The following is a 14036-nucleotide window of genomic DNA, read 5'->3' as shown; positions in this document are numbered from 1 at the left end:
GTATGAGTGTATTGCCTGCATGTATGTGAGTGCACCTGTGTCGTGCAATGCCACAGAGGTCAGAAGAGGGCTTCGGATTCCCCTGGAACTGGAGTTAAGGACGGTTCATAGCCGCCATGTGGGTGCTGAGAATCAAACCCGGGTCCTCTGCAAGAGCAGTCAGTGCTCTTAACTGCTGAGCCAACTCTCCAGCCCCTATCATTTATATTTTTAAGGAATAAATATAAGATGGATGTGGTAGTGCATGCCTATAATCCAGGTAAGGGTGCTTGCTGACAAACTTTGATGACCTGAGTTCAATCCTTCATGACGGAAGAAGAGAACTGACCACCCCCAACACCAAGTTGCCCTTTTATTTTTGTTTTGTTGTATTTTTAAGACAGGGTCTTACTATGTAACTCTGACTGGCCTGAAACTTGTTAAGCAGACCAGCCAGGCCTCAAACTCACAGAGGTTCTCCTGCCTCTGCCTGAGTCTCGGGACTAAAGGTGTGGACCACCATGCCCAAGTTGTCCTTTGACCTCCATGTGAGTACCATCTCATGGGTGTGCTCATATATATACACAACCAATCAATCAAATCAATCACTGTCATAAAGCAACAAGAATAAACATTTATGCATGCTTCTATCAAGCAGAACATCTCTAAGATGACTGAGAAAGTTGAGGTTGGAGATGATGGAGTCTTGCTTTTCCTTGTACATCTGTGCTTCTTGTGTTTTGGATAATATATTTATTTATGTATCTACACAAAAATTAAGGGGCAAGATCATGCCTTGGGAAGTAGGATGGGTGACATTGTTTCCTGAGCTCTGTCAGTGACTTGTTTTCTGAGCAGCCCAGCCAGTAGCATCTGCACAGAGCAGATACTAGGCAGCATCACAGATGTGTCCCCCCATCCCAACTTGTCACCCTCCTGACTTGGAAAGTCTCCAAGGAAATCATCAGGATTGAAAAACAACATACTACATTTGGGTTCACCCAGACAATGCCACCAGTTTGAGAAAGGCCTTTCTTTGCCAAAGGCTGAAGGGGAAAGCTGGGGCCAGATTGTGAGGGCTGAGACCACTGTGACAGATTTTTCTTGCCAACATGCAGTTCTTTGGCTTCAAAACTGTGTGGGAAATGAGAGTGAGGAACAGGTCTCAGTCAAGATTAGTGGATTATGAATGATGCCATCCATATGTTAAGGTTTTCTGATTTTTCTGAGTAAAAGCCAGAATGTAGATACAAATTCCACCTAAAAGTTTAGCCTTTCCTTCACATCACCAAGACATTTGCAATGCCCTTTTCCTTCTATAACCACCTGGTTTAAGCCCACTTACCCAGTCTACAAACCCTGTCAGTATCATGTTTCCTCCCTAGGCAGTGGAGAGTTTCACAATCAAAGTCGATTCAATCACAGAATTTGTTAATTCTAGAATGCCAAATCAAACTAGACACTCCGCCTTGTGTAGAGTGCTAACTAAAACTGAAGGCCCTTAGAGACTGACAGGGGGTTGCTAATTTCATTTCATTTCCTCTTGCTGTGATAAAATACCCTGACAAAAGCAATCTAAGGCAGAAAAGGCATATCAGAGTCACAATTCCCGATTACTGTCATCATTGTGGGGAAGCCGAAGCAGCAGAAACTTGAAACATCCACAGTCAAGAGCAGAGAGCAATGCTCGTGCTCAGCTTGCTCTCTCTACTCTTACACAGGACCCTAGCATCTAGGGAATGGTGGATCCAGGATCCCAACATCCAGGAAACGGTGGATCCAGGACCCCAGCATCCAGGGAATGTTGGATCCAGGACCCCAGCATCCAGGGAATGGTGCCACCCAGCAGTAAGTCTTCTCACCTCATTTAAGGTAATCAAGACATGGCCACAGGCCAAGCTAATCTAGACAGTCCCTCATTTAGACTCCCTTCCCAGGTGATTCTAGATAGTGTGAAGCTGACAATTAAAACTAACCATCACCGGGGCTTGAAAGACAGCTCAGTGGTTAAGAGCACTGACTGCTCTTGCAGAGGACCTGGATTGATCCCCAACACCCACGCGGTGGCTAACAATCATCTGTAACTCCAGTTGCAGGGGATCAGACGCGCTCTGTGGGCATTACACGACACAGGTGCACCTACCTACATGCAGGTATTACACTAAAACACATAAAATAAAAATTTTTTAAAATGACCATCAGCCAGGCGTGATGGCACCTGCCTTTAATCCCAGCACTCGGGAGGCAGAGGCAGGCAGATCTCTGAGTTCAAGGCTAGCCTGGTTTACATAGCGAGTTCAGGCCAGAAAAAAAAAAAAAAAAAACTAATCATCACAGATGCCATATGTGAGGATGTGGCCAGGGCAACAGGAGCATCATGCTGGACGGACCTGGAGCCCTCCTCCCCTAATCTGGTCCGACTCTTCCTGTCTTCTTGCCTAGCAGGTTAGCACACCACCTGACTCAGTCCTTTAAAACTCCTCAGAGCACTCCACCCCAAAGGAGCTGAGGCATGGCCCCCTCCGTGTTTCTGATGACTCTTTCATTCCTGTCTGAACATGACAACAGTCCTTACAGCTGGTCCTGTAAGCAGCCATAGGGATGAGGAGAGGATGGGGGAATGTCACGGCTGTTATTCTGTTCCTCCTTTCTGGGGGAGGTCTCCACCATGGCCTCTCTACTTAACCTATGAATGTTGTTTTAAGGAAACATACAGAGAAACATTGCAATTCATAATATTTATCCAGAACACCAGCTGACTTATGTATTCAGGCCAGATGGTTAGATTGAAATGAGAATCTGTGGAGTGTTTGTTTTCCCTCTTTTCTCCCCTGTGAGCACATTGGTATGCCCTGCAGAGCATGAGGAGAAAGGGAAGGGTATGTTCTAAGAGTACACCTCAACAGCTTATCCTGCCTGAGGGAAAGACAACTTTTTATAGATCAAAGGAATAGTCATAGGAAGATAGCTAGAGTTTAATTTATAATCTCACTAAGTAAATTGAAATCTTTGCAGACAGGGGCATTAGTGGGTTGTTAGGCACATAGTACACACTCTGAAAAATACAGGAGAATTAATGTGTTGCAATGAAAATTCATGCAAGGTCTCACAGACAGGCAGCTCAACACTCCTAATAACTCACTCATTTCTTCAACTCAGTCATGTCGTTCACCCACACTCCTAAAAGCTAAAGCTTCAGAAACATTTATAAATGGAAACCTGCCACTAATAGGAAAGTTCTATAAAATAATGCAGTGCTTAACTTCATATTTTCAGAGATTTCATTTCTCATTTTCTCAAATTCAGTCAGTAAGTTAAATATGCATTGAAAATTCTAATTAAAATTCTCTTTAAGAGGCAGATGCTGGCAGATCTCTGTGAGTTCAAGGCCAGTCTGGTCTACGTAGTGAGTGCCAGGCCAGCTGGGGCTAGAGGAAGACCCTGTCTCAAAAAGACCAAAAAAAAAATCTCAGTTTGCATTGTCATATTTATTTGGGGCTTAGGCTGGGTGCGGTGGGGCATGCCTTTAATCTCAGCACTCGGGAGGCAGAGGCAAATGGATCTCTGAGCTCAAGGCCAGCCTGGTCTATAGTGAGTGCCAGGCCAGCTGGGGCTACAAATGAGATCTAAGTTCATCATCTACCACACAACATACATGGAGGAAGGCACAGAGCTACAGGGTAGGTGGAGCAAGGGCATGAAGAGCTCAGAACAAACCCATAACTCTGACACCTGCCCCACAGCTCCTCAGTCATTTAGCATCTTGTCTTTTAAGGTTGGTCACTGAACCTCTAGTGCAAAGTGAATGGGCCACCCCACCTCTCTCTGAACCCAATGACCTGAGCTGACTGGCAGATCTTGAAGTCCTTGGCACTTGCATTGCCAGTCCTCAACCTCAGCTGAACTCAATGACCGCATTTCTCTGTTCCTGCTCCCAGATCAGTGATGCCAGGAAGAAGCAACTCTGACCCTAACAGGACTCAACCTCAGCAAGTTTTCTGTGAGGGGTGACCTCCATTCTCACTACCCGGCCAGACGTGCTGACTCTTCTGAAACTCTACTTCTCCCTAATGCTCAGTCTTGCTCTTCCTGCTTACCATGCAGAGAGAGCATCAGACAGGCACTGAGGCTCCTCCCACTCTAGAGTGTGCTCATGTGTCTATGTGGACACTCTTCTTCCTTCTTGAACCTAAGGAATGTCCACAGCACTGGGTCCCCAACCCTCAGCTGAAAATGTGTGTTTCTGACTTCAATGACATTACCTAACTGCTCTGCCACCCTCTACATCCGCCTTTTGCTTTCTTCCCCACACTCCATCCCAGGGAACAGTCACTCAGTCCCGCGAATTCACTGCAGACTCCCTAAATCTGCAACATCTTCTTTCATCTTGCTCTTGAGCTTTATGCTTCGCTTTCTAACTCTTATTTCACTTTTCCAAATTCACACTCCATGAGAAATGCTGTTTAAATAGAACTTGATCTCGACTTCCTCCAGAACCCTCTCCTCTCAGTTTCCTCTTTAGTGTTACCACCAGAAATACAAAGCTACCGGCTTAGAAACTGACTGGACTTCATCTCCTGGCCATCTAGCTCAACCACTATGCTTACATTAAAATCACGCTTCTCACAGGCCACCCTCAGCCCTCAGCCACTTATTTTCAAGAAAGGGCGATGAGGAGGTGGGGGTGTGGGGGTGTGTGCTAATGGGAAAATTCTCAGACAGGTAGTTTTGTTCAAGGACTCTTTCCTTTGCTCCTGGCCTTCTACTAGGGTCAGACCTGCAGTAGGCATTCCTCTGCCATCCCCTACTTCCACCTTCTTGAGTATTTTAGTCTTGGTGTTTATTTCCAGGTAGAACTGAACTACCAGACATTTAACATATATTTAAAGTCTGCAGACAGATCTGTGAGTTCATGACCAGTCTGGATTATATGAGTTTCAGGCTAGAGTTTTATGGTAAGATTTGGTCAAAAAAACAAACAAAGCCAGGCATGGTGGCGCATGCCTTTAGTCTCAGCACTTGGGAGGCAGAGGCAGGCGGATCTCTGTGAGTTCAAGGCCAGCTTGGTCTACATAGTGCATTCCAGGACAGCTGGGGCTACAGGGAGACCCTGCCTCAAAAGATAAATATTTATATGGTATATATACTTTATAAAGACTGGGATTTTGGGGTGGTTCAGAGGCTCTGGATTCAATTCTCAACTACAATTTCTAGAACTACAAAATAGTGGAAGGAGGTGAAAGAGGCTTCTTGAGCACACTGCCTGTATTTATTCGCATGAATTCCTCACAGCGTTTCACAATAGCAGCTAGTCAATGAACACTGCACAATTTAGGCAACAGGATGCTCAAAGTATTATACATAAGGCATCTGACTCAAAGAAAGAATGATACACACACTCTTGTGACTGAAAATAAAAATTAACAATGGCCAGACCACACTTAAGAATGGCCAGGGCTGGAGAGAGAGCTCAGCGGTTAAGAGCACTGGCTGCTCTTGCAGAAGATCTGGGTTTGATTCGCAGCCCCCACATGGTAGTTAACAACCATCTGTAACTCCAGTTCCAGGGGATCCAAAGCTATCTTCTGACCCCCTTGGGCATTGCACAACATGAGTACACTTATATACATGCAGGCAATACACTCATATACATAAAATAAAAAAATTTTTTTTAAAAGAATGGCCTGCTGCCCCACTCCCAAACCTCATTTCCAACTTGCCCACCTTTCCCACCCTGACCCCTACCCCACAAGGAGGTGGCTGATGTACTATACAGCTCAGCCCCTGTTCCTGCTGGACCTTGATGCCGTGGACCTTGATGCCGTGGACACGGGGAGCAGCAAACTGCCCCTTTCTGCTGGGAGAGGGCTCCTACTTCTCTGAGGACAAGTACATGGACAACCCTACCATCTCTCTGCTGAGTAGTTCTGAGCCCCCCAAAGCCAAGGACCCCACTCTCTCCTAGAAGTTTCAGGAGTCAGGCTGGCTTGTGGTCAATCCCCTACCTTATCCCCAGGGGACAGTTGGTCCTGGGGAGGCCAAGACAGGCTTGCAGTTCAGGGCATCCTAGGTCAGCCTCTACATCCCCAGTGGAGCACAGATGGGACTTGGGCCTGGGCAGTGCCTCAGGCCAAGAGGAAGACTCTAAGGGCTGCACACCCTGGTCCCATGTCTTCTGGTTTGGTTGGAACTTCACTGCCACACTTGGACTGACCCTGCAGGTTGTTAATCCCCTACTCTGAAACTTTCTTCTTTGCCAAAACTCAAGTCTGATTTTTGCTATAACAAGCTCAGAATAAATAGCCTTGATGCTTTCATTTGGTTAATCTTCATTTATGTTCACAGTTATTTGTTAAAATCTATCTGAATCATCCTAACCATAAATGAAATAACTTATTTCAGTTGGGAATGGAAAAAGTCAGAAATGGCCGAGGGAGAGTTCTGTCACAGACTGAAGACCCTATCTGCAGGATCTTAAGAGGGGACAGTTGCCCATTTTAAGTAATCAGGTCCGCTTAGGGAGCACACAACCCTGTGGGGTGACAAAGTCACCACCTGCAGCTGCATTGCACAATGCCCTTTCCTTGATCACTGTCCTCCATTAAGCCATTTATTTAAAAACTCACTATGATGCCACATCTTAGAACATTCAGTTCTCACGTGCCCATCAGAACTCTTATTCTGACAGCTCAGCTCCTCAGCTCCACTTGAATAATGCTCAAATGAGCATTAGAGGGGGTTAATTTCTCCCCTGTCTCCCAAAGCATGTCCAGGATAAGCAATGTGCAATTTTGTGTAAACTTTAATCTGGGCAGCATTTATACAGTTAGTTCAGGCTAGTTTAGTCTGGCTCCTTTGAGATGACTTCTCTGGAAAAATTACTACACAGCAAAGCATACCACACTTGCAAATGATTGGCTTGGTTCCTTAAGTACTTTTTTATTAATTATAACATTAACAGATAATTGCAGAAAATACAAAATAAAAAAAAATTTTTTTTTAAATCACCCATTCTTATACCATTCAGAGAAATCAATGTTCTATCAAAATATATTTCTTGGGGGGATTTTATTTTCTTGTTTATTTATTTATGTATTTTTGGTGGAAAGTTGTGGCTGGGGAGGGAAATTCACCTGAGTAAAATTAAACTGACAGGATCTTTAACTGAATAACTTTGTTTTTCCAAATAAAAACTTTCTGAGATCCCAACTGATAATATATTTTTCAAGGTACTTTCTGAAGTGTCTGAGAGGAGGGCTCTCTTTCCTGACTGATGGAACCATCTGTGCTTGATTTACTTGCTGGCCCCTTTACCTACAGGAACACACCCAGGCTTGTCAGCAGAAGGTTATTTCTCACTCTTGAAAGTACTAGACATCAATAATGCACTCCACTCACCTTGGTAGTAGGCCTGAGAGATCCCACACTTGTGCCCTTAGCATAGAGTCTCATTTCCACTGGAGCAGAGTGACTCAAGTGACTGGATCTGAGTACTATGTACAGTGGGAGTTTAAGAAGAATCCAGCTGGGTGTGGTGATGCACGCCTTTAGTCTTAGCACTTGGAGGCAGAGGCAGGTGAATCTGAGCTGGAGGCCAGGCTGGTCTCCATAGTAAATCAAATCCAGGTCAAAAAAAAAAAAAAAAGAAGAGAGAAGAGTCCAGACAAGAGTTTTCTGCTTTGCCCGGGGCACCATGAAGACAGAGCAATAATTATAGTGACTGAAGTGTGGGCAGTGGGACCAGATGGCCTGAGATTATATCCTGCCCTTCTGAAAAGGTCACTAGCTATGACACAGGCAAGTTACATATCATCTGTATGCCATGGTTTCTTCCTTTTGAAAAAGGAGATAACCAGGCTTGGTAGTGCAGGCCTGTAGAGCTACTTGAAAAGCTGAGGTAAGAGGATCACTTGAGTGCATGAGTTTTCAACCAGCTTAGACAACACAGTGAGATCCCAGTCTCAGAGCCGGGGAGGGAAGGAGAGAGGGAGAAAGACAGAGAGAAGAAGACAGGGAGGGAGGGAGGGAGGGAGGAAGAAAGAAGGGGGGAGGGAAAGAGAGAGAGAGACTTAATTTGTGGGGTTGTAATAAGATTAAGTAAGTAATACACAAAAAAGCACTTTTAAAAGGTACCCAAGCCAGGTGTGGTGGCACACGTCTTTAATCCCAGCACTCCGGGAAGCAGAGGCAGGCAAATCTCTGTGAGACTGAGGCCAACCGGGTCTACATAGTGAGTTTCAGGCCAGCTGAGGCTACAGGGAGACCATGTCTCAAAAAATAAATAAATAAATAAAAATTTTAAAAGGTGCCCATAAAATAATAATAAATAAAATATTTTTAAAATAAAAAATAGCTGGACACGGTGGCACACGCCTTTAATCCCAGCACTTAGGAGGCAGAGGCAGGTGGATCTTTGCGAGTTCAAGGCCAGCCTGGTCTACATAGTGAGTTCCAGGACAGCTGTGGCTACAAGGAGACCCTGTCTCAAAAGAGGACAAAAAAGAAAGAGAAAGAAAGAAAGAAAGAAAGAAAGAAAGAAAGAAAGAAAGAAAGAAAGAAAAAAAGAAAGAAAAAGCAGGCTGAGCAGGGGCCAGGGGAGCAAGCCAGTAAGCAAGCAGCGTTCCTCCATGGCCTGTGTTCCAGCTCCTGCCTCTAGGTTCCTGCTCTGAGTTCCTACCTTGGGCTCCCTCAGTGATGAACTGTGACCTGGGAGATGTAAGTCGAATAAACCCTTTCCTCCCCAAGTTGGTGTTGGTCAGAGTATTTTCTCACAGCAATGGGGAAACAGACTAGAACAGAGAGGAAGGGTGGAGCCTTACCCTAAACCACCAGGAGTGCACATTGGGAGGCTCACTAGGAATGTGACCAAGGAGCAGATCATAGAGATATTTTCCACCTATGGATCTTTGCGAGTTCAAGGCCAGCCTGGTTTACATAGTGAGTTCCAGGACAGCTGGGGCTACAAGGAGACCCTGTCTCAAAAAAGACCAAAAAATAAAAGTAAAAAATAAAAAGGTACCCATGATAAGCAGTACATAAATGAGAACTAACCTATGTCTCCAGACTATTTATAATGAGGGTATTAAAGACCAAAACACGCTCTTCTTAAGCTAGCTTTGTGGGCGTGGGGGTGGGGGCAGTTGAAGCTGAGAATCCTACTGGTGCAATGTTTTCAAGTCACTTCAGACAAACCAGATGGAATCAACCTATCTCACAAAAGCTGCTAGGTTTAAAGTTTACACTCACTGTTGCAAACTACTTATCAGGAACCTGTTCCAAGGGGGTAGGGCAGAATCTCCTGCTGGTCAAATTACTCATCAGAACTAAAAGAGAATAGCCAACGTTAATATATTTCCCAGCCTCTTGGGCTCTTAAAACATCTTATTTTAGAGCATATAGAAAGAGCTAACCTGTATAAACATTCTGGCTTTAAAAGTCTCCAGAAGTGATTTATTTGTTCAAATAGCCATCAAAAACTTTAAAATACATAGCAAGCCAGGTGATGTGGCAACACACCTGTAATCTTAGCAATGGGGAGCAAGAGGCAGAGGAATCTCTGTGATGTTGAGGCTAGCCTGGTCTACATAAGGGAGTTCCAGACCAGTCACAGCTACAAAGGGAGACCTTGTCTCAAAAACAAACAAAAATATACAACTGTTAAAAAAAAGGAAGAAAGAAAAATGTACAACAGTTTGATACTGTGGTTACCCACATAATCTCAGTAAATAAAGGCAAGAGAATTACAAGTTTGTGGCTAGCCTGAGCTACATGCAAGTCCTTGCTTAAATAAACAAACCTCTTGAGTTTTACACATTCAGTGGAACAGAATTCCAATTTCCTGAAATCAAGGTAGTTAAGGCTTCCAGCTATATCTCTAGTTCTCAGTCAGTTCAACCTAACCACAGCTGCAGGTTTTCTTTGTGTGCAAGCTCCTGAGCATTAGACTTGGATAGCAACAAGTGCAGCAGCCCTGGGCAGAGCATGAGGCACAGCATTTGCCAACGGCAGCCAAGACAGGCTCAGGTCATCTTTAAAACAAACTCAGGTTTGCATCTAGAAATGCTCATCACAGAAACCCAAACAACTAAACAACAGCAATCAAACATACAAGTCAAGCCAACTGCCCTAGCTCCATATTCATAAAAGTCAAATATCACATGAAAAGACTTCAAAAAACAATCCTTAGACCGTTAAAAATATTTCCACTAAGAAAGTCTTTTAAGGGGACTAGAAAGACAGCTCAGTGGTTAAGAACATTTCCTGGCAGAGAACCTAGGTTCTGTTTCCAGCATTCACATGGTGGCTCACAACTGGCTGTAGCTCCAGTTTCAGAGAATCTGACTCCCTCCTCTGGCCTCCACCGGTACCAGGCACACATGTGGTACATACAAATATGCACACAGGCATACACATAAAATAAAATTTCATAATCTTTTTTTAAAAGTCTATGAGTAAACTAAGGTTTTTTAAAAAAACAAACATGAATCATATGTGTGTGTATTTCTAGGGAAATCATTCAGACCTAAAAACGCTGTTGCCTTTCCTCTAGATAAGTTTAAAAAACAAAAAAAATAGATGTGAAACAGAACAATTTGAAGCTCTGGTACTAAGACCTTTGGGCCCCTGAGGTCAGAAGTCTCGGTTCGCCTGGCAAATCTGTCTTTTTCCTGCAGGACCTCAGGAAATTCCTTTTTCCTTTCAGAGTTTAACCCAACACAAAGAGGTGACAACACTTGGTGCCTTGCGTAGGCCAGGACTAAAGACCACAAAAGAGGTTGCATTTCCCCAGGGTAGAAAACATCCCACCTTCTTTCGGCCTGCAAAGTGCCAGCTACTGCTTTATTTTAATCTTCATATTTTCAATACTGAGCAACCCTACCCCAAAGCTGGACCACCAAGAGATCACTGAAGACAGAGAAACCAGAGAGTAAGCCGTGCCCCCGGGGAGTCCTTCGAGCCACTTACAAACCGGGTCTTCCATCTTCAAAGGTCTTTTCAAGCGGATGTTGGCGGGGACCGTCTTCTCAATCAGTTCCTCGATGCTCTAAAATTAAAACACGACAAGCAGAGTGAAGGAGCCCACCTCAGTGTTTTGCACCTACAGAGGCTGGTGGAAACCTCATTTAAATCGTCTAATTAGGGTTTCTTTTAAAGGGAAACTTTAGGGAAAGTGTGCAGAGTAGAAATCTCTTGAAGAAAATGATGGAGCGGGGTGGTGAATCAGCCACTCTAGGTTGGATTCCATTCTGCAACTGGAGCTAACTGGATAAACACACTTTTAGTGGAGGGTCTTCCTGCAAGGTTAGGGCTCATCTGCAAGACTACTCACAGTTTCGAAACACTTAGGATACAGCAGAAAAGTAGAGGAGGAGGCACGGAGATCAAGCGTGAGTCTCTTCCCCGCCGGGCCGGGACCCAAGGGAGAGGATTGGGGTGGGAGCCCGAGGCCCCGCGGGCAGAGCCGGGCAGGGTGGAGGGTGGAGGGCCTTACCGCCAGCCCCAGGGCTTCCAGCATCTCCCTCCGGTCTTTGTCCCCGGGGCCGATGTGTCTCCGCGCGAAGTCATCGTGCCTGGGCAGGAGGCGCTCGAGGAGACGCGGGGATCCCGCCGCGCCCTGGTCCCCGCCGCCCCCGCCGCTGCGGTCCCGGCCCGGCTGCGCCCAACTCCAGCCCGCGCCCCGAGCCAGGCGGCGGCCGCCCCCGACTCGGCGGCCCAGGCGCACACCCCACGCCCCGGCACACAGCTGCATGGACGCTGCAGCCTGGCCCCAGCCCACGCGGGTCAGCGGCGCTCTCCGGCCCTCCTCTGGCCTCCGTGCCCCGTGAGCGGCGGCGCCCGGCCTGGAGCCCTTCCCGAAGAGCGCGGGCGGGACAGAAGGATGATGGACGCTCTCGGACAATGAATGGGTGAGTGCTTGGCTCGGCCACCCTCACTCCAGGGCAAACTTCTTCCTCCACCCTAGGCACCTGCTCCGCACACTTTAAGCGTCTCCCGAAGGCGGGCGGTGGGATGGGGCCAGGAAACCCTTAGCCAATGGGAGTGGATGGTGGGGCGGGGCGAGTCAGCCCCCGCCTTCCCTCTCTCCCCACTTCTCTCCCATCTTCAGCTCCTGGGGAAGTCTGTCCCCTAGCTGGGAGCCTGCAGTCCTCAGCCACGCTTCTTTCCTAGGGTTCGAGTTGCTGATGTGGGATTCGGGATGCCCTGTGGGTCCATTGGTAGCGTGTGGGGCCCTCACTGACGTGGGACCAGGGTCGACAGCCCTAAGACTGGCGAAGTTCCTGGACAAATCCTCTGACAGGGAAGATGAGTCTTACAGAGAAGGAAGACTCCAAGAGTTAGTTAGTGTCCATTCACTAATTTTAGGGTATCTTTTCCTGTCACATCTCATGAGAGCCATTATGGGAAAACGAAGTTTCTTTTATTAAGGATTGTGAGCAAAGAACTCACCCTCTAAAATCTCATACTGACTCACTTTAAAAAATATTTGAGAAGCAGTGTGATGGGGATAAAACCCTGGGCTGCTACAAGCAAGGGCTCTTGCTACACTGAGCTACTCCCCAGCCTCTATCTTTCTTTAGATAAATGGATCAATCTCTTCCCTCCTTCCCTTCCCCTTCACCCTCTACCCGTCCAGTGGGTTCGTAGGCCTCTATTCTTGGCATTCAGTCCTCCTTTACTTAAAATATTTGAATGTACTGTTGTTACGTTGAATGAATTTTGTTTGTTTTCCTGAATAAAAGGCCTAAACAAAGATTAATTGAAGCCAAAGTATTTTCAGGATACTGACCCCCCCCCAACACAGGAGCTTGAGATTAGCTATCTGACCTTTATTCATAAATTTGATGCTGACCTTATCATTAGAGGGAAATAGAAAAATGATGGTCTTGAGAAATATTTGGGAAACAGTCTTGACTAAATTATCAGATGATTAAAGTGTATTTTGCAGCAGGTCTTTGCTAGAGCAAATAGTTTCTATTAGGTTGTTGGGGGAGGGGGGTACGAGATGCCTAAAAAGATCTGTAGGAAGCTCCAACTACTGAATACCCCAAAGAGTTTGTAGAATGAAATGACAGGTCAGAAAGCTAGTGGATTTTGAATGCTCTAAAAGAACCTCTTAATTTGTGTTGCTACAGGAAGAATATATTTAACAAACAACTCAATGTTTGATTCTATAGGTTGTCAAATTTCCACACAATTTGAACTCATAGCTTTATTTGGTTTCCTATCTGAACATCTGACACTCATCCAAAATCTTTAGACTTAAGAGTAGGGACATTTTGATAATTTGGAGTGTATGTGATTATTTTGAACAAGCAAATTCCAGAGTCAAGCTGTATGTAGTAGTGTACACATATTATTTCAGTAACTAGAAGGTGAAGGCAGAAGGACCAGGAGTTCAAGGTCGACCTTGGCTCCATAGGAAATTCATGGACAGACTAGACTACATGAGGCCTTGTGTCACCGCCCCTCACCCATTTTTGGTGGGAGGTGGGGTATGGTGGTGTTGTTCCCTGAGTCTTCCTGGCCAGCTGAACCAGTTCTTCCTTCCTTCCATCACAAACTGGTCTTGCCTTCCTCCAAGATCTTATAATGAGTTCACCATAAAGACATAACCCTGTAAAAACCTGTCAACATTTCTTGACTTCCAGACCTGTAGCCAGAGTCAGCATACTTCCTTAGCATACTCCAGGAAGATGAATAAGATACCTGATACCAGACAAGAAGCATACACAGGGACCAGGCATGGTGGTGCATGCCTTTAGTCCCAGCACTCAGGAGGTAGAGGCAGTCGAATCCCTGTGAGTTCAAGGTCAGCCTGGTCAAAATAGTGAGTTCCAGGCCATCTGGGGCTACAGGGAAACCCTGTCTCAAAAAGACCAAAAAAGAAGGAGGAGAAGGAGGCGGAAGAGGAAGAGGAAGAGGAGGAGGAGGAGGAGGAGGAAGAGGAAGTATACACAGGGAAAGAATTACAAGATGCTAATATATATCATCAAGATTTCTACTTGATGTTGACTTCTAGACCAAGTTGAAAAGGAAGCTATATGGAAATTATTGAC

At 45.7% G+C, this 14036-nt stretch overlaps 1 protein-coding gene across 1 annotated transcript in view; it reads right to left on the bottom strand.

Annotated features, from left to right (window-relative positions):
- The window catches only part of Gldc (glycine decarboxylase), a 119568-nt gene extending 107602 nt beyond the window's left edge, over positions 1-11966 (bottom strand). The window contains exons 1-2 of the mRNA XM_008831097.3: positions 11471-11966; positions 10945-11023 (exon numbers count right to left, since the gene is read on the bottom strand). Of these exons, the coding sequence (XP_008829319.1) occupies positions 10945-11023; positions 11471-11728 (337 nt within the window). The 5' untranslated portion in view covers positions 11729-11966. The remainder of the gene's footprint in view (positions 1-10944; positions 11024-11470) is intronic.
- Positions 11967-14036: the final 2070 nt, after the last annotated feature.

The sequence above is a fragment of the Nannospalax galili genome, unplaced genomic scaffold (genome assembly GCF_000622305.1).
Source record: "Nannospalax galili isolate Female #2095 unplaced genomic scaffold, S.galili_v1.0 scaffold175, whole genome shotgun sequence".
NCBI classification, from domain to species: Eukaryota; Metazoa; Chordata; class Mammalia; order Rodentia; family Spalacidae; genus Nannospalax; species Nannospalax galili.
The sequence above is the reverse complement of the archived record's forward strand: the minus strand, read 5'-3'. Positions and strand labels throughout refer to the sequence as shown.